This window comes from Pseudorca crassidens, chromosome X (genome assembly GCF_039906515.1).
Source record: "Pseudorca crassidens isolate mPseCra1 chromosome X, mPseCra1.hap1, whole genome shotgun sequence".
Classification (NCBI taxonomy): Eukaryota; Metazoa; Chordata; class Mammalia; order Artiodactyla; family Delphinidae; genus Pseudorca; species Pseudorca crassidens.
The window spans coordinates 67464857-67487905 of NC_090317.1; the positions used below are offsets into that span (position 1 = coordinate 67464857).

Sequence of the window (23049 nt, forward strand, 5' to 3'; positions counted from 1 at the left end):
GATCATTTTGATCACTCCATTTCTAAAAGACAGTATTTCATATGAATTTTAACAAAAGGATATATCTACAAAATATGTTACTTCACTACCTCTACTTTTAACATACTTTGTGCACTTCTAAACATCTAGAAAGACTAGATGTTTCAAATAAGGACTAAAGTTTGTCCACTATATACACAGTAGTGTTGAATAAACTACACACATGTAACAATGGTTAGGTCTGAAAGTGTCTTCTACATAGGAACATTCTAATCTAGAACACTTCATTTCTCCCAGTACCTCCTTTCTGTCATCCATCCAACATTGGGCAAGTACAGGCACAGGTGTCACTTAGATGTGATTTACAATTTCACTTCCAAAGGCCCTTTTCAATGAATTCAATGAAGACGGCCTTTCAATGAATTTTAACACAAAGTGTACAAAATGTGTTAGTTTACTAACTCTACTTTTGTCATACATTGGCAACCTCTTTAATATCTAGAGACTAGATATTATAAAATTGGGACCCATTGGTCCAGTATATACAAAATATATACAGTAAAGTTAAACAAAATGCATGTAACATATAGAGCAATGGATAAGTTGAAATGTTCTAGTACCTGCTAGCAAAACATCTTTTGCAGTCTTCCCTCCCACCTCCCTAAACCCAATGAACAAGCACAGAGTATACTGTTCAGAGAGGAGGTTTAACAATTCCATTTCCAAAGACAGTGTTTCCCATCAGTTTTTAAAAGCTATTTACAGGAAGCATTATTCTACTAAAACTACTTTTAAATACATCAAGCACTTCTAAACATCTAGAAAGAATAGATATTTCATATAAGAACTTACTTGTCCACTATGTACACAGCACTGTTAAAGAAAATTGCACACATGTAACAATGGTTATAATCTGAGGTATCTTCTAAATATGACCATTTGGCCTGAACCATTTCCTCCCTCACTTCCTTCTCTCCACCGCCAATCCAGTGGACAAGTACATGCATATGTAATGCTTAGAGGTGGCTGAACAAATTCATATCCAAAAGTCATTTACAGAAGACAAGCTTTCCTATGAATTTCAATAAAGTATACAAAATGTGCTAATACACTGGCAACCCCTTTAACATCTAGAGACTAGATGTTGCAAAACTAGGACTCAATTTGTCCATTATATACACTATATACACAGCAAAACAAAATGAACATACAAAAAATGGTTTTGTCTGAAAATGTCCTGGTATGAACACACTAGCATATTACCTTTTGCAATTCTTTCCCTCCCTCCTCCAAACCACTGAACAAGTATAGACAATAGTATACTGCTCAGACAGGTGGTTTAACTTCCCAAAGACAGTACTTCCTGTGAATTTTAGCAAAAAGATATTTACAAAGTGATATTTTACTACCTCTACATTTAACATACGTTGGGCACTTGTAAACATCTAGATGGACTAGATGTTTCAAATAAGGACTTAATTTGTCCACTATATACAGAGCAGTACTGAATGAACTGCACACATGTAACAGTTATAATCTGAAACTGTCTTCAAAATACCAGCATTCTAGCCATTCTAAGACCAACCCCCTTCTCTCTCTCCCCCCCACCAACCCAGAGGGCTATCATGCTCAAATTTTCAGAAGACAATCCTTCCTAGAAATTTTAACACAAAATGTACAAAATGTATTATTTACTAACTCTATTTTTGTCATACACTGCCAACCTCTTTAACATCTAGAAAGACTAGATGTTGTAAATTAGGACTCATTTGTCCATTATATACACTATATACACAGCAAAGTGAAACAAAATGCAGGAACATAAAAAAGACAATGGTTAATCTTGCCTCACTATAAACACACTGGCACAGAGCTCTTTGCACTTCCTTCTCCTCCCCGCGACCTTGAACCAGTGCACAAACAAACACAGTGCATACTGCGTACTGTTCAAAAAGGTGGTTTGGCCACCCCTCCCCCCACAAAACAACATTTCATACGAATTTTAACAAAAAGATATTTACAAAATGTCTTTTTACTACCTCTACTTTGAACATATATCAGGCACTTTAGAAGATCTAGAAAGACTAGCTATTTCAAAAAAGTACTTATGGTCAACTACACATACAGTAGTAAGGAGTAAAATGCACACACAAAACAATGGTTCTAATATGCAAATGTCTTCTGTGACCAGTCTGGCACAGAACCTTCTTTTCTTCCTCCTCAAAGTCTTCCATTCCATGTCCTCTAACCCACTGAACAAACGTGGACCTCTGTGGCTCCTGATGTTGCCTCTAGAGGTGGTCAAACAACTCCATTTCGAAAAGTCATTTCCAGAAGACATTTCTTTTCTACGGTTTTTTTTTAAAGAAACAAATGGGCATTTACAAGACATGTGACTTTAACTCTATAATACGTCGGCAACCTCTTCACATCTAGAAGGCCTATATGTAGAGAAAAGTTTTCTTTCCAAAGGTTGGGGGGAAAGTTGAGAGCAGCTTTTTCATATTATATACACAGGCCTTCTATAAACGGCCAGTAAATCTTCCCAAAGGGTGGTTGGCACTTCCTGTTGGCCGCGTGTGGTACGTTATAATACCATTTCTATCTTCCGACATCGAGGTCTTGGTAGAACGATGACCAACCGCCCGATGACCCGCTAACGTTCCACCCATCGTCGACCGGGGCTCCGCTCACCTTCCGGGCCTGTTAAGGCCTTTGTCTGTCATTGTCCGGACGATGTGAGGTCTCGTCCAACTGGGGCAGAGAGGTCACCTCAGGTCCTGGATCCGCGCGGGCTCCAAGGCCGAAGGGTGGCTGAGCTGGCGTCCACATAGAGCCCCCTTCCCAGGCCCTCGAAGCTCTAATGGCCCTCCGCAGTGTTCCAGTGGCCGCTATTTTTCTCACCCTGCCACGCCCAACGCCCAAAGGCGCGACGTCCTCCGTGGCGTGACGGAGGCTTGCCTAACCCCTGCAGCGTGGGGTCAAGAGACCCGGCGGTGGGTGGGATCTGGGCTCCGAGGGGCCGCCGCCATTAGGTCGCGGAAGTGGCGGTGCGGGAGCAGTTTGTTGCTGCTTCCAGGCTCGGGCCCTGCCAGTGGGCGGCTGCGGCGAGGGCTCTGGGGCTCGGTAAGACACAGCCTGAGCTTGTCCCGGGGGCCCCCCAGTTCACCTGCCGACCAGAGGCCGGAGGGCCTGGAGGGCCCTGGAGGGCCCCGGGCTAGAAGGCCGCGATCCGCTTCTCACCGCGCTCTCTGCCGGAACTCGAAGGTGTGGACTTTATTTTCAACTTATTTGGGTAGATATCAAGGAGTGTGATTGCTGGATCATGTGGTAAGAGTTTGGTTAATTTTGTAAGATATTGCCAAAAGTTGCTGGACCATTTTGCATTTTTTTGAGCGGTGAATGAGAGTTCCTATTTCTTCACATCCTTACCAGCATTTTGTGTTGTCAGTGTTCTGCATTTTGTCCATTGTAATAGGTATATAGTGTTATCTTATTTTTTAAATTTCCAATTCCCGAATGACATATGATGTGGAGCATCTTTTCATATGCTCATTTTCCATTTGCATATATTTGGTAAAATGTCTTCAGATCTTTTGCCTGCTTTTAATCATGTTGTTTATATTATTATTGTTGAGTTTTGGGTTTTTTATATATTTTAGATAATAGTTCTTTATTAGATATGTCTTTTGCAAGTATTTTCTCGCAGTCTGTAGCAGAAAGACATGTCTTTCATTCTTTTGAAGTTTGCTAGTATTTTATTAAGGACTTTTACATCTGTATTCATAAGTGATGTTGGTCTTTTTGTGGTATCTTTTCTGGTTTGGTACGATACTGGTCTCATTGAATGAGTTAGGATGTGTTCCCTCCTTTTTTACTAGAAGAGTTTGTGAAAAATTGGTGTTAATGCTTTTTTTCTTTTTGAACGTTTGGTGTAATTTGGTGGTGAAACCATCTGGACCTTTGCTTTTCTTTGTGGGTAGTTTTTTGATTACCAATTCAGTCTTTTCAGTTATAGGTCTATTCACATTGTCTCTTTATTCTTGTGTCAACTTCAGTAGTTTGTGTGTGTTTAGGAATTTGTCCATTTCATTTAGGTTATCTAATTTTTTGGCATACAGTTGTTCATGATATTTCTTTATAATCCTTTTATTTCTTTAAGGTAAGTAGTGGCATCCTCTCTTTAATTTTTCATTCTAGTAATTTGAGTCTTGTCTCCTTTTTTTCTTGGTCCATCTAGCCTAAGTTTTTTTTTTTCAGTTTTATTCATCTTTCCAAAGAACTTATTTTGGTTTTGTTGATTTTTCTCTATTGTTTTCTATTCCCTGTTTCATTAATTTCCATTCTAATCTTTATTATTTCCTTCCCTCTGCTTCCTTTAGGAAGTTGTTTTTCTTTTTTCAGTGTCTTATGGTAAAGGAAAATACAGTTAATGTGATTTTATTTTTAGTAGAAGATGGAACTTAAATTTTCTTCTAAGAGAAAAACCTTGAACAATTACAGTAGGAAATATTTTGATTACAAACTGCTCTTTTCAGAAATGCTGTTTCAGAAGGGATTAGCGTGTCAAAAGAGAGTGATTTTAATCAGAAAACTCTTTTTTTTTGGTTTTTTACATGAATTTCTTTTTAACATCTTTATTGGAGTATAATTGCTTTACAATGGTGTGTTAGTTTCTGCTTTATAACAAAGTGAATCAGTTATACGTATACATATGTTCCCATATCTCTTCCCTCTTGCGTCTCCCTCCCTCCCACCCTCCCTGTCCCACCCCTCTAGGTGTTCACAAACTACCGAGCTGATCTCCCTGTGCTATGTGGCTGCTTCCCACTAGCTATCTATTTTACGTTTGGTAGTGTATATATGTCCATGCCACTCAGAAAACTCTTTTTTAACCAAAGCAATATTATTTAAAAAAAATTTATTGGAGTATAGTTGATAGAAAACTCTTATATTTTAATGTGAGTAAAGTACTACCAATACTGCCATACTACATAGTTTGAAAAATAGGTTCATGGAATCGTAGGTATTGGTGTTCTATTTGATAATGCACCAAAGAGATAAATAATGTTTTTACTTCTTCTCTTTTAAGATAAAGTCAGTGGTTCTGGAAATAACTCTGATATGATGGAAAACAACAAGGAAGAGGTAAGAATAATTTGAAGCATTTAAAAGATATTTATTAATTAATGCTAATCAACTAGAGTATGTCATCAGGTTGCTTTTATTTAATACATGCATGTGTTTGAGTTTACTGTTATACCCAAGTATTATTACAGTACTTCATTTTGGGTCGTTGTCCACTTTTTGATGGTGTTCATTGTTTTTGTTATTGTTGTGGTTTGCTTCAGCTGTATAGCTAAAGTCAGACAACTGAAGGCTTGCTAACAGATAGGTATTTGAGTGTTATTATATTGCAACAGTGGTGCCCAAGGTGGTTGTTATGGGCATGAGCCCATGGTTCTGAGATCTCTCAAAACTGAGTATTTTAGAGTCTCTTAAGCAGTATTATTGGAACCCATCCTGAGGTCCTTCACCTGATACCCCAGCCTACACTACAGTTTTAGGATTCTTCCCACCTAGTGTAAAAAATTGAATCCAATAAAATATACTGATTATATTGGCAAAACCAAGGTAAATTTAGTATCTCAAAGGAAATCGTAGAAGGTATTCTGTGCCATATGTTAGGACAGAGAAAGTGACACATGTTTAGATCCTTAAAACTCTCTGCCCCTGTTGGGATCTGATTACCTCTACACCTTTGTTTTGTCTTTGTTGGCTTAGGCCGAGATCATGATATAGCAGTGTATCATCTTCTGTACCTCAAAATTCAACAGTAACAATTTAATGAAAAAAATTAATCTTAAATCAAGGAAACTTGAGAGTAAATTAGAATTAGTTTATGAAGTTCCTTTTAGAAAAATACTTCAGGCATAAAAATTATATCTCATTCTATCACTATATTAGACATCTTGGTATAGGGAAACAGTGAATTGTAGGGATGTTTCTCTGAGAGTTTTACTCACCTTTGTATTTATTTCTCGCATTTAGGGAGCTAGCTCTTCAGAAAAATCCAAATCATCAGGATCATCACGATCAAAGAGGTTGGTTGATGTTGAAGGGAAAAAAGTTACTTTCTTTTTCAGGTTGTTTTATTTTCTTTTTCTTAGAATAATCTTTTTTTCTAAACTTAAAGCACTCTGTTCTCAGTAAACTATTTTATACAAACATATATATTTTTGAAAGGGCAGTATAGTATAATGAATCTCTTGTATCCATCACTTGACTTTTAATTTTAATTAAAAATTTCCCAGGAGGGGATTTATTATATATTAGTGGCCCTGGCAATATGTAGATAATTTCTGTCAGATAATATATGTGCTTTAAAAACAAGGAGAAAAGGGGAAATGAAATGTTGAATGCCTCATGAGGCAATCTGAGTTTTTTAGGGTTATATGAAATTGTCTAGGATGGGGACTGGTAGCCATCATAGTTATGAGGAAGTTATAAGAAGATCAAAGAGTGGTTCAAATACTTGTCTGTGTTAAATTGTCAAAGTGAATTGTACGTAACAACTGAAACTACTTCAAAGCATAATGTAATGCATAATATAACTGTGGAGTGTAGTTTGTATTAGAAGTTTGCAATTTATTCTATTGGACTTTTACTTTTTTGAACCAGTGGAAATGTCTCTTAATAATCACAGCTTGCTTGTTATTAACTTATTCCCTAAAGTAGTGATTCTTAAATAGGAGTTCCCTTTAAAATCTTCCTCATAGCTTTTTCAGAATGCACATGCTCTGATCCTCCCAAGACCTACTAAATCATAATATTCAGTTATATGGTATAGAGATGTATGCTTCCCTAGGTGATTCTGATATGTATCCCTGGTTAAGAGCCACTGCTTAATCTAAACATGTTATTTATGTTACTTGGGTGTTTTTCCAATAGCAGAAATGTCCATAATTCTGTGGACTTAATTCTCTCATAGGAAACCTTCAATTGTAACAAAGTATGTAGAATCTGATGATGAAAAACCTTTGGATGAAACTGTAAATGAAGATGCTTCTAATGAAAATTCAGAAAATGATATTACTATGCAAAGCTTGCCAAAAGGTAAAGTGTATTAATTTTTCATATGAAGTTAAAGTTGAAATGCATTTTTAAATGTCATTATTATAAAATTGGAACTTGATTACTTTAAGCTGTGTGTGAAGGACCAAACCTAATATTTTGATAGTGATGGTCTGGAAATGTATTAGTATGGTAATGATAATGTGTGTTACTGAGGTTCAAAATTTAGAATATTCAGTCAGGTTTGATAAGAAGAAGACTTATTTTCTCTTTCCATTGGGTTTTAGAAAAGGGATTTTATTTTCCAAATTATACTTGAATGTGGAAGTTGGTTTAAAAATTTAGTATATTAAGTTTTGGTTCAGTAAATTTTAATGTGTTTGCTTTATAGAAAAACATAATGAATACTCTGAAAACTTCTTAAGAAAACATTTAAAGTCTAGTTTAGTCTTACTGCATTCTTAAATTCCCTAAGACGCAAAGCTGAAGTTACCTATTAAATTTGACTTAGGTATATTTCTTGTAATTATCTTTTTAAAAATGCCTTGTTATATTTCCTCTCAACTGTTGCATTTCTAATATTAAAAGTGCATTGATTAGATTGGGGCCTGGGCAGGGGTGGGGAGGGGGGAAGCCAAATGAAAATCTTGGACTTTTCATAGCCCAAGTCTGAGAGCAGTGTGATTACATGATGAGAGAATGACAAGGGTCTTGGTAATTTCATAGTGTTTCAGAAATCAACAGTTTAGATTTTTCTCTTTATTGAATAATATGTTTAAAGGCTCTTAGCAGATTTTTCAAATTTATTCTCACAGATCATTTACAGCAGTGTTTACTACTTTATTCTCTTTCTCTACTTATGCTTATGTGACACATTTTTTGATTATGGAAATTTAAAAAAATGATGAGTTAGGAGAATAATACATTGCTTTACTAGGACAAATTGGGAGTTATAATAGATGAGAAATGAAATGAGGAAAAGAAATGAATGAGAGAAAGAAGAGAGAAGGAAAATTGATGGGCCTACCATTTACTTGGCTTTGAAAATCATCTGTGACAATTTTATGTAATGGTTTTGGTGGCCTATGGCAGAAACAACTAACATGGGAGTCTGAGTCCCATAGGCAGTGACTCACTTTGGATTATTACATTCTCAGTGGTTGTCACTGGGAGTCCTTATGATGGCCACTGGGTGAGCTAAGAACTAGGAATTCCAGTCTTTGTTTTAATGATATTGTGGAAGAGAGTTAGTATGGGATGTTACGAACCTGAACTAAGTGTAATTGTCTCCCACCAAACCAAAAATAGACCTGTTTCATAAGGTTAAATTTGATTGATTATAATTATTGTTATCATACTATATTGAGTATGTGTAAGTACCAGACTCTTAAAAAGTTAACTTATTTAATCCTCAAAACAATGCTGTAAGGTAGTTACTGTTTCTATTTGTAGAGATGAAAGAACAAATTCAGAGCTCAAGGAACTTTTTCAGCTTTAAATTGAGAAGCTAAGATTTGAACCCAGGTCTGCCTGAATCCAAAGCTAGTGAGTGCTCTTTCCACTCTGCTGCTTTGCTTCCATTTAGAGAAGAATCTTCAGAAAGAAATCTGGTTTTTTTTGGTTAACTATAAATCTTTAGCTTTTTTCAAATGCCAGGGCTTCTCTGAGAGTATATATGTGAAATGGTTGTTGTGAATAAAGGTTTTTTTCTGTGTGTGGAGATTATTTATATTTACCAGTTTGTAAAAACTCAATCCTCTGTGCCCTATTTCCCCTCTTTTTTCAGAGACTCAGAAGTTCATTTAAGTAGGTGCTATACCTTGCTAAAACTTGCTCGCTAAATAACATAGACCCATGTTTCAGGGAGACAGCCCCTGACAACTACCAGATTTTACAGTTGGCCCTCCGTATCCGTGGGTTCCGCATCTGCATATTCAGTCAACTGCAGATCAGAAATATTTGGGGGAAAAAATTCTGGAAAGTTCCAAAATGCAAAACTTGAGTTTGTTGTTGGCTGGCAACTATTAACATAGTGTTTACATTGTATTAGGTATTATAAGTAATCTAGAGATGATTTAAAGTATACAGGACGATGTACGTAGGTTATATATGCAAATACTATGCCATTTTATTTAAGGGACTTGAGCATCCACGGATTTTGGTATCCAAGGGGTCCTGGAACAAATCTCCCATGGATACTGAGGGATGACTGTACTTTCTTAATTGTTGTCAGTAATGCCCAATTACTAAGCCCAGCAATGTAGGTAAATGTGAGACCTGGACCCTTTTTACTATGCCCCTGCTTTATTTGCTCTTGAGAGATTAAAATGAAAACTTAAATTAGCAGCCTCTCTCCTCAGTTCACATGTTTTATAGCTAAGAAAGTACATTCTTTCTAAAAGATTTCCATAGGGACCAACAATTGATCTCATTCTGCAATTTATTGTCATAGCACTTGAGCTTAAGTATCTTAAGGCAGTCTTTGTTTAAAACTCTTTAAGGACTTTGCAGGGTACTGAAACTTGGATGTATTATTTGGGAAATGCCACAGAATAGGTATAGCAGTAATAGCAGAATTAACTACTCACATTGTCCCCCACTATCCTCCCCCAAAGCAATATAAAACAACCCCTTAAAAATCTTTTTCTGCATTTATGATTTGGCTTATGAGAAGAATAGGATGTCTTTTTAAAATTTTCTCTTCTGATCCTTTTGTTTTTTTAAACTGTGGAACTTAGCATGGATGTTCATATTCAGAACAGCTTTTGTGATAGGCAGTATAAAATTCAGAACTGGGCTAAGGCTTTATACTTTATTCACACATTTCTGTTATGAATCAGTACATAATACTGCCCCCCCCCCATTTTTATGAACTATATTCCAAAAAGTAATCTGTTGACACCTGGCCCTTTTACTATTTCCCTGTTTTATTTATTCTTGAGAGGTCCTTATACAAATACTGAAAACTTGAAAGAAACAAAACTATGTACCAGCAATGTTGGCTTTATCTGAACTGAAGTCTTGTACTTCACTTGCACATTTAATATGTGTAATGGTTTTTTAAATGAAATCATTCTAGGTACAGTGATTGTACAACCAGAGCCAGTGCTGAATGAAGACAAAGATGATTTTAAAGGGCCTGAATTTAGAAGCAGAAGTAAAATGAAAACTGAAAATCTCAAAAAACGCGGAGGTAAATACAAGTGAAAATGAAAACATGAGTTTAAAGTGCTGTTTATGACCATATTGGAAAATCTGATGTGCTTACTAAAAATACCTCCACTTTTCTGCCCATTGTTTTTTAAAAGCACTACTTAAAAATAACTTCTGTTTCTTTCTGAGCTCTGAAGCAGAAAAGGTTAAACACCATTTATCAAAATGCCTTTGCCTTCAGTGGCTATTAAGTTATCTCAAGAAGCTTACTATTTCCTTCTTACACATGTTAGTTCTGTAATGCTTATATGCCAGAATACCATGTGTTCCCTCTCACCCCGAAAGAATTTTAGATTTGGATAAAATCTTGCCTGTGGCCTTCAGGTAACTTTATACATATCTAAAACATTGTTTCACAGAGTGATGGACATCTGCATTAGTGTCACCTGGGGTGTTTATTAAAAATGCAAGTCCCTTGACTCCACTCATAACAATTTAGAATTTCTGAGGATGATGTCAAGACTCTGCCCCAGTTTGTTCTTATGTGCGTTCAAGTCAGAGATCTATTGATCTAAGGATATCAGTGCAGAGATGAGTAGGAAGGAGATGGGAACTAGAGCTAGTAACCTTCCCTCCATCTGTCTGAGCCGCCTTTCCCTTTGTATGTCTACCCTCACTTATACACACAACCATTGGCTAATCATCTGTAGAAAGTTAGCATAAGGAGGATTCATTTAAAAATTTACGACAGTGGAGTATGTGTCCCACTTGTTTGTGTGTGTTTAAAATAGTACCTGTATGTATTTTTTGGGCAGATTAAGAGAGTCAGAATCCATTACTGTAGGAAGAATGAATCTCTAAAAGATAGAACATGACACTAAGTTTCTAAATAGAAGTGTAATGGAAGCGTGTCTGTTAAATATTTATCATGTACATTGTGAAATTATAGCATAGTTCTTGGTGAAATTTTGTGAAGATTTTAATTTCAGTGCTATGTGATATCTTGATGGTACTAGTAAAATATATCTGTGTTTATAGTGTATATATACACATATATGTGTATATACACATATATGTATATATATGTGTGTGTGTGTGTGTGTGTGTGTGTATATATATATATATATATATATATATATAGGTTTTCAGATTCAATAATTCATTAGATTGTTAGAGAAAATCAAGGAAATGTTGTTTAGTCTTTTGTCCACAAGGGGGTGTTCTACCCCTCTCAAGCATAAGGAAGATTCATTGAGAATCTAATTCATAGTAAGGAAACTGCCATTGCAACAACAGAGCTCACCAAAGCTAAGTAGTATTTAAAATAAGAGAATCTGCAAGTAGAAGGTGATGATAAGGACCAGTAGTAAGAGTTTCTTCTTTTTATTTCTGATTATGGGTCCTCTAGGGAAGACAGATAACTAAGTGTATTGTGTCAAAATTAATATCTAATTGGTGGCTTTTGGGGAGGGACTCTGGAGCAGTCAGTGTCTCAAATGTGGATAACAGCTAAAAGGAGAATAAAAAAGAACCACAGTCATTGGGGAGGGTGTTTTTAGTGACACTTTACTATGCTGCTGGTATTTGGTCTGAGCTGATATGTCTCTGGAACATTTTATTGAGTGTTCTGTGTAAGAATGTTTATATTGTGCTTAAGGGAAAATGTATGTTTATAGCCATATAATAGCACTTAAAATCTTTCATGTTAATTTTTGTCTTAATGATTTTCTACATCTTTAAGCTGTCGGAAATCACACAGGAAATTTAACTATGTTTACTCATGTACACATGTACGAATAAACTAGTGATCTGAGGTACTGAATTGCTAGTTAATATTCAAACTTCCTAGGAAAGTTAGTTCTAAAATTGAATTCTAATATAGGAAACTGTCAAGAAGGTAAACTTTATACATAAAATAATCTTATAATGATTTGAAACAAAATTAAACACAAAGATATTGATCATTTCAGGAGCCATTGTTTTTTAAATACCATAGCCTATTTTGATATCCTTTCCCTAGTTTAATTGTTAGAAAACATATTTTACACCTAATTTTTCTATATGGCAGAATAATTTTGTTCTTTCTTTAAAACTGATAAAATGTATTGAGCTCAGAATTGAAAATGCCGCTTTTCCATTTATATACTATATATATTATAATCATGAAGATATTTCATAGCTAAAAATAAAAATTTAAAACATGCATGCATAGAAACAAGTATGTATACTAAAGTACCACTTGAGCATTTTACAATATTTGTTTCAGATCTCACTTAAATAAGATCTCACTTAAACTAATTGGTTTAGTCCTACTCTCATCTATATATCCTTCCTTTCACACCTCAGGTTGTGATTATTTGACGTTTGTATGCATGTGTGGTGTTTCCATGCATGTTTTTATATTTTTCTTTACATATTTTTATTCTTAACAGCATTTATTTTTCATTTAAAAGTATACAAAGTAGTATCTTGTATATATCCTTTTGTAGCATTTCTCATCCAATATTGATTTTGACATCTATTCATATCAGTAAATGTACAATCTAGTTTTTTTACTTTTTGCTCTTCTGTAGAATTTAGTTGTATGAGTAAACCACTATCCATTTTCCAAATGTGAAATTATTTCTAATTTTCATTTTCAGATTTTTCAAATTTGCTAATTAACACTGCAATGAATATCCTTTATATGAGTCATTGTGCACAGATGGGAGAAAGTCTCCAATGGATCACCTAGTTTTTTAAAATTCTTGAGTGATATATGTGCAAAAGCACATAGAAGATACTTAATATTATCTAACAGTGGATGAGCATTCAAACTCTAGCTTTTTGTTACCTTGTTTATATGAATGCAATCATTATTTGACATGAAAAAGCACACTGTATATTTATTTATGTTAAAAGAAATACAGAATATATGAATACTCAAGATCAAAACTAATGGAGGAGAATATGATTTAAAGGAAAATATTAGCAGCTTATATAGTAGGTCTTCAAATTCTCTGTATTTTCTGGAAAAGTATCATGGTGCCCTTATACCTTGGTTAAACTTTTTTAACTTATGCAAATAAAGATATTTGTGATAATGCTTGGGTCCATGGTGCTTTGGATCTTAAAACTAAGAAAAACACAAAATAGAAAATTAAAAGGTGAGAAATGTATTTATTGTTTTGTCTTTTATTTAGGGATAGAGACAGTTTTTTTTTCTTTTTTTAAGTCATTCACTTTTTTTTTTTTTTGGTGAATGCAGGCATTTTCACTGGCCTCTTTTGAATCATAATCTACCATCTTATTTGGATCAAGGTCTTGGTTGCACATCAGAGTCGTCTGTAAAACTTAAAAAAGAAAAAAGTGTCCAGGAGATCCCCATTCAGTGGGTTAGGGGTGGGAATGGCTGTCCCTGTTTTTAAAAGATTCTTTGGCTGATTCTAATGTTCAGCTCAGATTGTGAAGCACCGTGCAGAACTATGGACGAGAGTGAGGCAGGAGAGGTCCCCTTTATTCTTGTGTAGGTTATCTTCCATCTGTTTTTCTGCAGAAACTGTGGAATGGGGCTCTGTCAAAACGCAGCCATTCTGAAGTTTTGCTGTCAAGATAGATATACCTGCAAATCTTATTTGTCATTATTTGGAAATAATAGACAGTGCCGATATGGAATAGACATAGAAAAAAGGCAGGTTAATGGGGATTGTGGATAGTATTGAAGGGACTCTTAGGAAGGAAATTGGTAATATAAAGTTAGCAGGTTTTCACATAATATTGAAAGGATCTGTGTAGACAATTCCATTTTGAGAATAAAAACTTTATGGCATACCTAACTTAAGTACAGGGTTACAAAAGAATCTATTCCATATATTTCACTTCCCCATTCTTTAAGAACTGATCCTGAATTTCTTTGTGAAGCAGTAGCAAAATGAAAAAGAGCTCTTGACCCCTATTTTTAGAACTTTTTTTATAGAGTCTCTTCATGTTATATCAAGTTGTTGTAAGAAACAGGGTTTGTATCTGTAAAAGGGAGCAAATTAGCTCTGCAATTTGTCAAGGTTGTCATTTTTTTAGTAAGTCTGTAAAATTATTAACCTTTGTATTTGTGTCCAAAATGTCATTTTCTCAAGGATTATGAGGTATTTAATTTTCAATTCGAATGTTGGGAAATGCTGACTAAAGTATATATCTTTTTGTACATGTGTATATGTGTGAATAATGGTCACTCCTTTCTCCTAGAAGATGGGCTTCATGGGATTGTGAGCTGTACCGCTTGTGGACAACAGGTCAATCATTTTCAAAAAGATTCCATTTATAGACATCCTTTACTGCAAGTACTTATTTGTAAGGTATGTAATGATCTGTTGATAATTAATTCCACAAATATTTGAATGCTTAACACGTGTCAGACTTTTGATGCACAGTGATGAAGACGGAAATGGTCTCTGCCATTGGAGGACATATAATGTAGTGGGGAAGACAGACATGAAAGGCCCAATAAGTGCTATGATAGGGGAGTTACTGTGTACTTTGGGAACACACAGGAAGCCTTTGTAATTTGGAGTTGGGTGGTGGGGGGCTTTATAATGGAGATGATGTAGGTGGTACCTGAAATATAAATAGGAATTAGCTTGACAAAGTGGGATTGGTTCAGCATATTCTAGGCTAGAGGCAACATGGTATTCAAAGGCTCAGAGGTGAGGGAGAGTGTGGTGTCTTGGGAAACTGCAGAGTATATATGTGTGCACACATATGTTTTACAACATTCCCTCTTACATAGCCTAATTACCCAAATCTGAACTCTCCATGTGGAGCAGGGTTTTGACATAATTTGGAGATAATAGAATTAAAAATGTTTCATATGTATTGAAGATAGTTTTAACAGTCTGTGTAAACTTTTTTTACAAGTAATACCTTGGAATTAATTTTAAATATCTATAGTATCAAGGTTATCATTTCCCTAACTCATATTACTGCTAAAATTAATCCTTTGTTAGTTTGCTTCCCAATAAAACGCCTCCTTGAATTACAGGGGCAGACCAGACTTTCCTTAATTAGAGTTCCAGTTCTAGATCTTGTATGAATTTTTGGTAGATGTAGACCTCCTTAAATGTACTAAATTTACTCCATCTTTTAGTAATTTGTGTCCTCCTTTCCTTGAATTCATTTCAGCCAGGAGCCTGTTTAGGGTACATGTTGTAGCTTCTAGTTTTAAATTGTGACAGCTGAATTTTATATTGTTGGATTTGTAATGTGCATTGCTTTTCTCTTTTCTTACATACGTGATTGGTTTTTTTTTTTTTAAGGGCCAGTCTGTTGTGCCTAGCCCATTTCAGTAATCAGTAGTTTTCATCAGTGGGCATGGAACCTTCCCTTTTCTCCAGTCCCAGTGAAAAAGAATTTAAAGTCATTCAGACTTGGATTTGAATACCAGTTTTGCCTCTTCCAGTTGTATAACTTTAGGAGATTTAGTTACATATTAATGAACCAAAGCCTTTTCTCTCAAATTGGGCTGTAATACCTCCTACCTTGCACAGTAGGTATTTGAGATTTAAAGATAATATGGGTTAATGTAGGATACTGTTGCTCAGCTCTATACATAGTAGCTGTTTATATATGATGACTAGTAAATTATTATTAACCAATAGCAACATCTAATACATTTTTATGTAGATCTTTGGTAGCTAGTCATATGAGATCAGAAATTTGCTTTACCAAAATCTTTTATCAACTTTTATGTAAGGAAAAGTGGTACTTGATGATATGGAAATCTATTTCAAGGAATTAATTTCTTGAGCTATTCCTGTGTCTGGAAAGTACTCGTAGGGGTAATACAGTGTTATCGCTTTGATTCTCTAAAACACACACAAACACACACAGACACACACACACACACAAACATTCCCTGTACTTTTTTAATGACTTAAAAAATAAAGTTTTTCTCCTTTATGAATGTTAACAGTTTTGAATAAATTTCCCCTTTCCCTTTTCTTTTTTAATAGAATTGCTTTAAATATTACATGAGTGATGATATTAGCTGTGACTCAGATGGAATGGATGAACAGTGTAGGTAGGTAATAAATCAAGATGAACTAAAATTCAGTGTTGTCTGCTTTTTGAGGCGAAATTCTTACATAGTCTGTTACTAGATCTATTTTTTATAGTATCATCATTGATATCTTTCGTGAAAGGTTGTTCTTTTCCATGAAGTCCTTGGTTTATGTCTTTTAATTTTCTAATAAAGAATAAGTAAATGACCAAAATTACTTTGCTATTAAAATTGCTGCCAGGAAATTTTAAATTGCTTTAATACTGTAAAGGTTTAAAATGTGTTTCATTTCAGAATAATATTTTAATCTTTAAATAATTTCAGATGGTGTGCAGAAGGTGGAAACTTGATTTGTTGTGACTTTTGCCATAATGCCTTCTGCAAGAAATGCATTCTACGCAACCTTGGTCGAAAGGAGCTGTCTACAATAATGGATGAAAACAACCAATGGTCTTGCTACATTTGTCACCCGGAGCCTTTGTTGGATTTGGTCACAGCATGTAACAGCGTATTTGAAAACTTAGAACAGTTGTTGCAACAAAATAAGAAGAAGATAAAAGTTGACAATGAAAAGAGTAGTAAAGTATATGACCATGCACCCAGATTTTCTCCAAAGAAAAACAGTTCAAATTGTAATGGAGAAGAAAAGAAATTAGATGATTCATGTTCTGGTTCTGTAACCTACTCTTATTCAGCACTAATTGTGCCCAAGGAGATGATTAAGAAGGCAAAGAAACTGATTGAGACTACTGCCAACATGAACTCCAGTTACGTTAAGTTTTTGAAGCAGGCAACGGATAATTCAGAAATCAATTCTGCTACAAAGTTACGTCAGCTTAAGACTTTTAAATCTGTGTTGGCTGATATTAAGAAAGCTCATCTTGCGTTAGAAGAAGATTTGAATTCAGAGATTCGAGCTTTGGATGCTGTAAACAAAGAGAAAAATACCAAAGAGCATAAAGTCATAGATGCTAAGTCTGAAACAAAAGTACGAAAAGGGGAAAAACCCTGTGCTTTGGAAAGGAAGGATTTTTCAAAATCAGAAGCTAAACTGTCAAGAAAGCAGGTAGATGGTGAGCGTGTGGATCAGAGTGTTGCAGTAGAGGAACAAAGAGCAAATAAAAATCCCAGTGGTGAACATAAAAAATCTGATAAAAAAGAAGAACCTCAGTATGAACCTGCTAACACTTCTGAAGACTTAGACATGGATATTGTGTCTGTTCCTTCCTCAGTTCCAGAAGACATTTTTGAGAATCTTGAGACTGCTATGGAAGTTCAGAGTTCAGCAGATTATCAGGGAGATGGCAACAGTGGAACTGAGCAAGAACTGGAGAGTTCTGTAAAATTAAATATTACTTCAAAAGACAACAGAGGAGGTATTAAATCAAAAACAACAGCTAAAGTAACAAAAGAATTATATGTTAAACTCACCCCTGTTTCCCTTTCTAATTCCCCAATTAAAGGTGCTGATTGTCAGGAAGTTCCACAAGATAAAGATAGCTATAGAAGTTCTTGTCTGAACCCCAAGCTGGAGAACTGTGGACTTGAACAGGAAAAGAATGATAATGAGCATTTGGTTGAAAGTGAAGTTCCATTACTTTCAGAAGAATCTGATCTTCGAAGATCCCCACGTGTAAAGACTACACCCTTGAGGCGACAGACAGAAACCAACCCTACAACATTTAATTCAGATGAAGAAAATAATGACACCGTTAAGGAGAAACAAAAACTATCAGTTTCAATGAGAAAAAAGGATAAGCGGAATTCTTCTGACAGTGCTATAGATAATCCTAAACCTAATAAATTGCCTAAATCTAAGCAGTCAGAGACTGTGGATCAAAATTCAGATTCTGATGAAATGCTAGCAATCCTCAAAGAAGTATCCAGGATGAGTCACAGTTCTTCTTCAGATACTGATATTAATGAACCTCATACAAATCATGAGAAGACTTTGTATGATGTAAAGACTCAAACAGGAAAAGATGATAAAGGAAAAAGGAAACGAAAAAGTTCTACTTCTGGCTCAGATTTTGATATTAAAAAAGGCAAATCAGCTAAAAGGTCTATAATTTCTAAAAAGAAACGACAAAACCAGTCTGAATCTTCTAATTATGACTCAGAATTAGAAAAGGAGATAAAGAGTATGAGTAAAATCGGGACTGCCAGAACAACAACAAAAAGAGTTCCAAATAAAGAAGATTATGATTCTTCTGAAGATGAAAAACACAGCAAAAAAGGAATGGATAATCAAGGTCAGAAAAGTTTGAGGACTGCCCAGGAAGGATCATCTGATGATGCTGAAAGGAAAGAAGAGAGAGAGAATTTCTCTTCAGCAGAAGGCATAGTTGATAACGACAAGACTCTCATGGAATTGAGAGATCGACTCTCTAAGAAGCAGCAGCCAAGTGTTTCCTCAGATGGTGCTGATAAGCTTTCTTCTGGGAAAGAGGAGAGTTTTAATTCTCCAGAAGACAAAAAGGTTGCTGAAACTAAAGAAAAGAGTAAGTATCTGAAAACCAAAATGTGTAAGAAAGTACAAGGTGGCTTATCTGATGTTGCTGAGAAGTTCCCAAAGAAAGAACAGAGTGATGAATCCTCTGAAGATGATAACAAGCAGAGCAAAAAGGGAACTGAAGAAAAAGAAAAGAAAACTACAAACTTGAAGAAAAAAGTAATTAAGATGGAACAACAGTATGAATCATCATCTGATAGCACTGAGAAATTACCCGAAGGAGAAGAAATTTGTCATTTTCCTAAAGGCATAAAACAAAGTAAGAATGACACAACTGATGGGGAAAAGAAGAGTAAAAAAATAAAAGATAAAACTTCTAAAAAGAAGGATGAATTATCTGATAATGCTGAGAAGTTACCAGGGAAAAGAGATAGTTGTGATTCTTCCGAAGATAAGAGGAGTAAGAATGGAACATCCAGTCGAGAGAAGAAAAGGTGCAACTTACCTGAAAAGAGTTCAAGGAAGAGACAAGATTGTTCATCATCTGATACTGAGAAATATTCCATGAAAGAAGATGGTTGTGATTCTTCTGATAAGAGACCAAAAAGAATCGAATTAAGGGAAAGAAGAAATTTAAATTCAAAGAGAAATACCAAGGAAGTACAAAATGGCTCATCATCTTCTGATGTTGAGGAGAGTTCCGAAGATAATAAAAAGCTGAAGAAACAAAGAGCTTCAGCTAAAAAGAAGGCAGGCAATATGAAGGAGAAAATGAGAAACTCCCTAAGAACAAGCACTAAAAGGAAGCAGGCTGACATTTCTTCCTCATCTTCTTCTGATATAGGAGATGATGATCAGAATTCTGTAGGTGAGGGGAGCAGTGATGAGCAGAAAATAAAGCCTGTGACTGAAAATTTAGTGCTGTCTTCACATACTGGATTTTGTCAATCTTCAGGTATGAGAAAATAAATAGAAAATTTGTACTTTCTCCCTCTTGAATAACTACATTGTTTAATTTTCTCTGAAGTCAATCAAACGCAAGGTTACTTACTGTTTAGGAAAACACCATTTAAAAATTCTTTATAGAGATTTACTAGAAACTCTTTCTCCATTTTTTGGTCATCATTGGGAGGTATTTGCAGCATTGTTAGTATTCTGTATCAGTTATACCAAGTGTGTTGGGTAAATTTATCAATGTTTAATGCTTTTATTTGGAGTAATGAAAAGTAATTTATGAAGGAAGATCAGACTGGTGCTAGTAGTTCAGTAGATATTTATTCAAGTAATGGAGATGAGTGCTTGGTATGGATATAATGTGTGTGAAAGTTTTAACTGCTTTGCCATTCATCTGACTTTTTAAATTGGGCAGAGTAACTTTGTGTCCTATGAAATCCTCAGAAAAATTTAAGTTTATTTATTGAAACCCTTTGCTTATGCTCATCAATTTTTTTCTAATGACATGAAAAGATATTTCCATTTTTAACACTAACAAAATAGAGGAAGAAAGAAATCCAGAAAGTAGGTGGATTACCCTACCCTGATGAGATAGAGCACTAGGACAATTAGGGTTTGGGTCAACCGGTCAATAATATGCCCCCCCCCCAAAAAAAATTAAAAATATTTATCATTATGGCAGTTCTTTAAAAAAAATCAGTTGTATAGTAAATGTACACTTGTTGGTCATATTGTCTTTTTTTTTAAGTCAGTAAAACCCATCAGTTAACCAGGGACACTTAAAATTAATTTTAAAATATAAAGTAGATTTCTTATGTAACTGTTTTCCCAGCACAAGCAAAATGTTAAAAATTTTTCCTTTCTTTCCTTTTGTTGTGATTTTCCATTTATCCCAGTTGGATTTTAGTGGAATTCACTTGAATCTTGATTTTTAGTAAAACTTTAAATCCCTTTTTTGGAGCTCCAGTGAGTTGGTTTGAAAACCAAGTGGGATATGCATGGTATACTCATTTTAATGCTCTGCTATATCAGATACCTAGATGGAGTTCTGCTTGTATGGCTGTTTTAACTACAGGTCCGCAGTCCCTGATATTCTTGGGGCTTAATGTATTTCAGGATTTTCAACTTTTTTGTTTTTAGGAAGGTAATATAGAGTAGTTATCATATATTATATAGTAGCCCCAGTAGGTCCTGAGGCCCCATAATCAAACACATTAGTATTTCCGCAGCAAAACATATGAACGTTTACATGTAAGAGGAATAAACAGTTCAGATTAGATTTTGCTGCCAAATGAACTTTGGCACCACCTTACAAAACTTTAAATTTTGAGAACTTTTTGGATTTTCAAATTGTGTATGAGATTGTGGACTTGTATTCAAAACATAATATAATAGTTGCTAAATTTATTTATTCTCCCAATATGTCCAACTTAATTTAGGTGACAGTTTTTATGAGCTCTTAAAAAGCCTCCCCTGCTCCCATGAATTTAGAGGATTCCAATTTATTCAGCAATAGTTGGGTATCCTGTTACAGGGTACAACATTTTCCTAGAAATTGTGGCATGGCATGACCAACCAAGATGAAGAACACGATCCTAGGAGGTTGTAGTCCAATGAGCAAGATAGACATAGATAAGTCATTTTTTTAAAAAAATACCAGAAGAAAGATATAAAACTAAAATGGGGCTGTGTGATAAATAGCAAGTGAGCCACTTAATATAAACATTGGAGGAAGACTTAAAAGAACGGGTAGCATTTGAACTTGACTTTGAAGGATGGGTAACATTTTCAAAGGTGTAGTAAAGAGGAACAATGGTAATATCACTAGTAATATTTCATTTGAAGATTGGTCTGTTTGAATGAGGTATTTATTGTGAGTTTGCTAAGATATTGTGAGATTTATTATTGCCTTTCTATATTTAGCATATTTCTATTCTGAACCTGTAGGTGTCTGTGTTCCTTATGGGATTTTTTTCTCCAATATTTTCCCCCAGTATTTTATTATGAAAAAATATTAAATATGCAGAAAAGTTTCTACAGTTAACATTGTACTGTATTTGCTTTATCACATACTTATCTATATATCCTATCTATCCATCAGTGTACCTAACTTTTCCCCCCTTTTAACTGTTTATTTTGAAATAATTATAAATTCACAGGAAGTTGCAAGAAAATGTACAGGGAGGTTTTGTATGCCTTTCATTAATTTCCCTCCAATGGTAACATCTTTCATAATTATAGTGCAATCTCAGAACCAGGAAACTGAAGATTTATTCAGATTTCACCAGTTTTACATGTACTCCTTCATTTGTGTGTGTGTGTGTAAGTATAGTTCTGTGCAAAATTTGTATCACGTGTAGCTTTGTAAATATAACCACCACAGACAACCAAGATACTGAACTTTCATTACCACAAGTTCCTTTGTGCTACCCCTTATGCACACTCCCTAGCATATCTCTATTCTTAACCTGTGGCGATTGTTAATCTGATTTCCATCTCTGTAATTTTGTTATTTTGAGATGGAATCATGAAGTGTGTAACCTTTTGAAATTGTCTTTTTTCACTCAGTGTAATGCCCTTGAAGTCTTTGATGCATTTGAAAGTAAATGGTAAACATTAACATAATTCTCCCTGGTTACTTCAGCGTATATAGTGTTAACTAGAGTACAGTGTTTAAGTTTGTTTTTGAGGCAAAATTTACATACAATGAAATGCACAAATCTTAATCTCTTTATAGTTTTAATCAAAGGATAGAAACGTTGCTTTTTGTAAGGAAGTAAGTTTTACTGTACTTGAATATATCTCTGGATGATTCTACTCCTGGATACCATACAAATTCAGGTATATTTTAAAATTATTTGGTACTACCAAGTATTAATAGCATTTTAAAAAGTTCTTCAATGATACAGGAAAAATTAGACATCTGTTAACTTTAAACTTAAAATGGATCACTACAAAGCTTATTTTAGCCACAAACTTATGCTAATATGGTGGTGAATGATAAAAGATTTGTTACTGCGAAGGATGAGTTTTAAAATTCTTGTGCTCTGGGAAGGAACTTTGAAATATGTAACATCCAACTATTTATTATTTTGCTGCTGACACTTCTTAAATTCCCCATTGTACTTTCCTTATAAATCCTTTTTATTCATGTTTTGGATCCCAGAGTATACTTTAGAACTCACTAGTTGTTTTAAAGTTTTTGGCTTTCAGTTTTATTTTACATGGTTTTACTTATAAAGATAATTTAAAGCTAATTTTAAGTACACTTTTGTTCCTTCAAGGAGATGAAGCCTTATCTAAATCAATGCCTGTCACAGTGGATGATGACGACGATGACAATGATCCTGAGAATAGGTATGAATCCATCTGTAAGGACTTTAAAAAGATTATAACACACCCTAGG

The 23049-nt window shown here is 34.7% G+C and overlaps 1 protein-coding gene across 11 annotated transcripts in view; it reads left to right on the forward strand.

Moving 5' to 3' along the window:
- ATRX (ATRX chromatin remodeler) overlaps nt 1-23049 on the forward strand; it is a 251968-nt gene that overhangs the window by 73413 nt on the left and 155506 nt on the right. For 7 of the 11 annotated variants that reach the window (XM_067723503.1, XM_067723492.1, XM_067723499.1 and 4 more), the window contains 8 exons: nt 5072-5127; nt 6031-6083; nt 6971-7095; nt 10133-10246; nt 14428-14537; nt 16191-16258; nt 16562-19644; nt 22928-23000. In XM_067723503.1, the coding sequence (XP_067579604.1) occupies nt 5072-5127; nt 6031-6083; nt 6971-7095; nt 10133-10246; nt 14428-14537; nt 16191-16258; nt 16562-19644; nt 22928-23000 (3682 nt within the window). The remainder of the gene's footprint in view (nt 1-5071; nt 5128-6030; nt 6084-6970; nt 7096-10132; nt 10247-14427; nt 14538-16190; nt 16259-16561; nt 19645-22927; nt 23001-23049) is intronic. The other 4 variants (XM_067723498.1, XM_067723502.1, XM_067723495.1 and 1 more) reach the window with 3 other exon arrangements.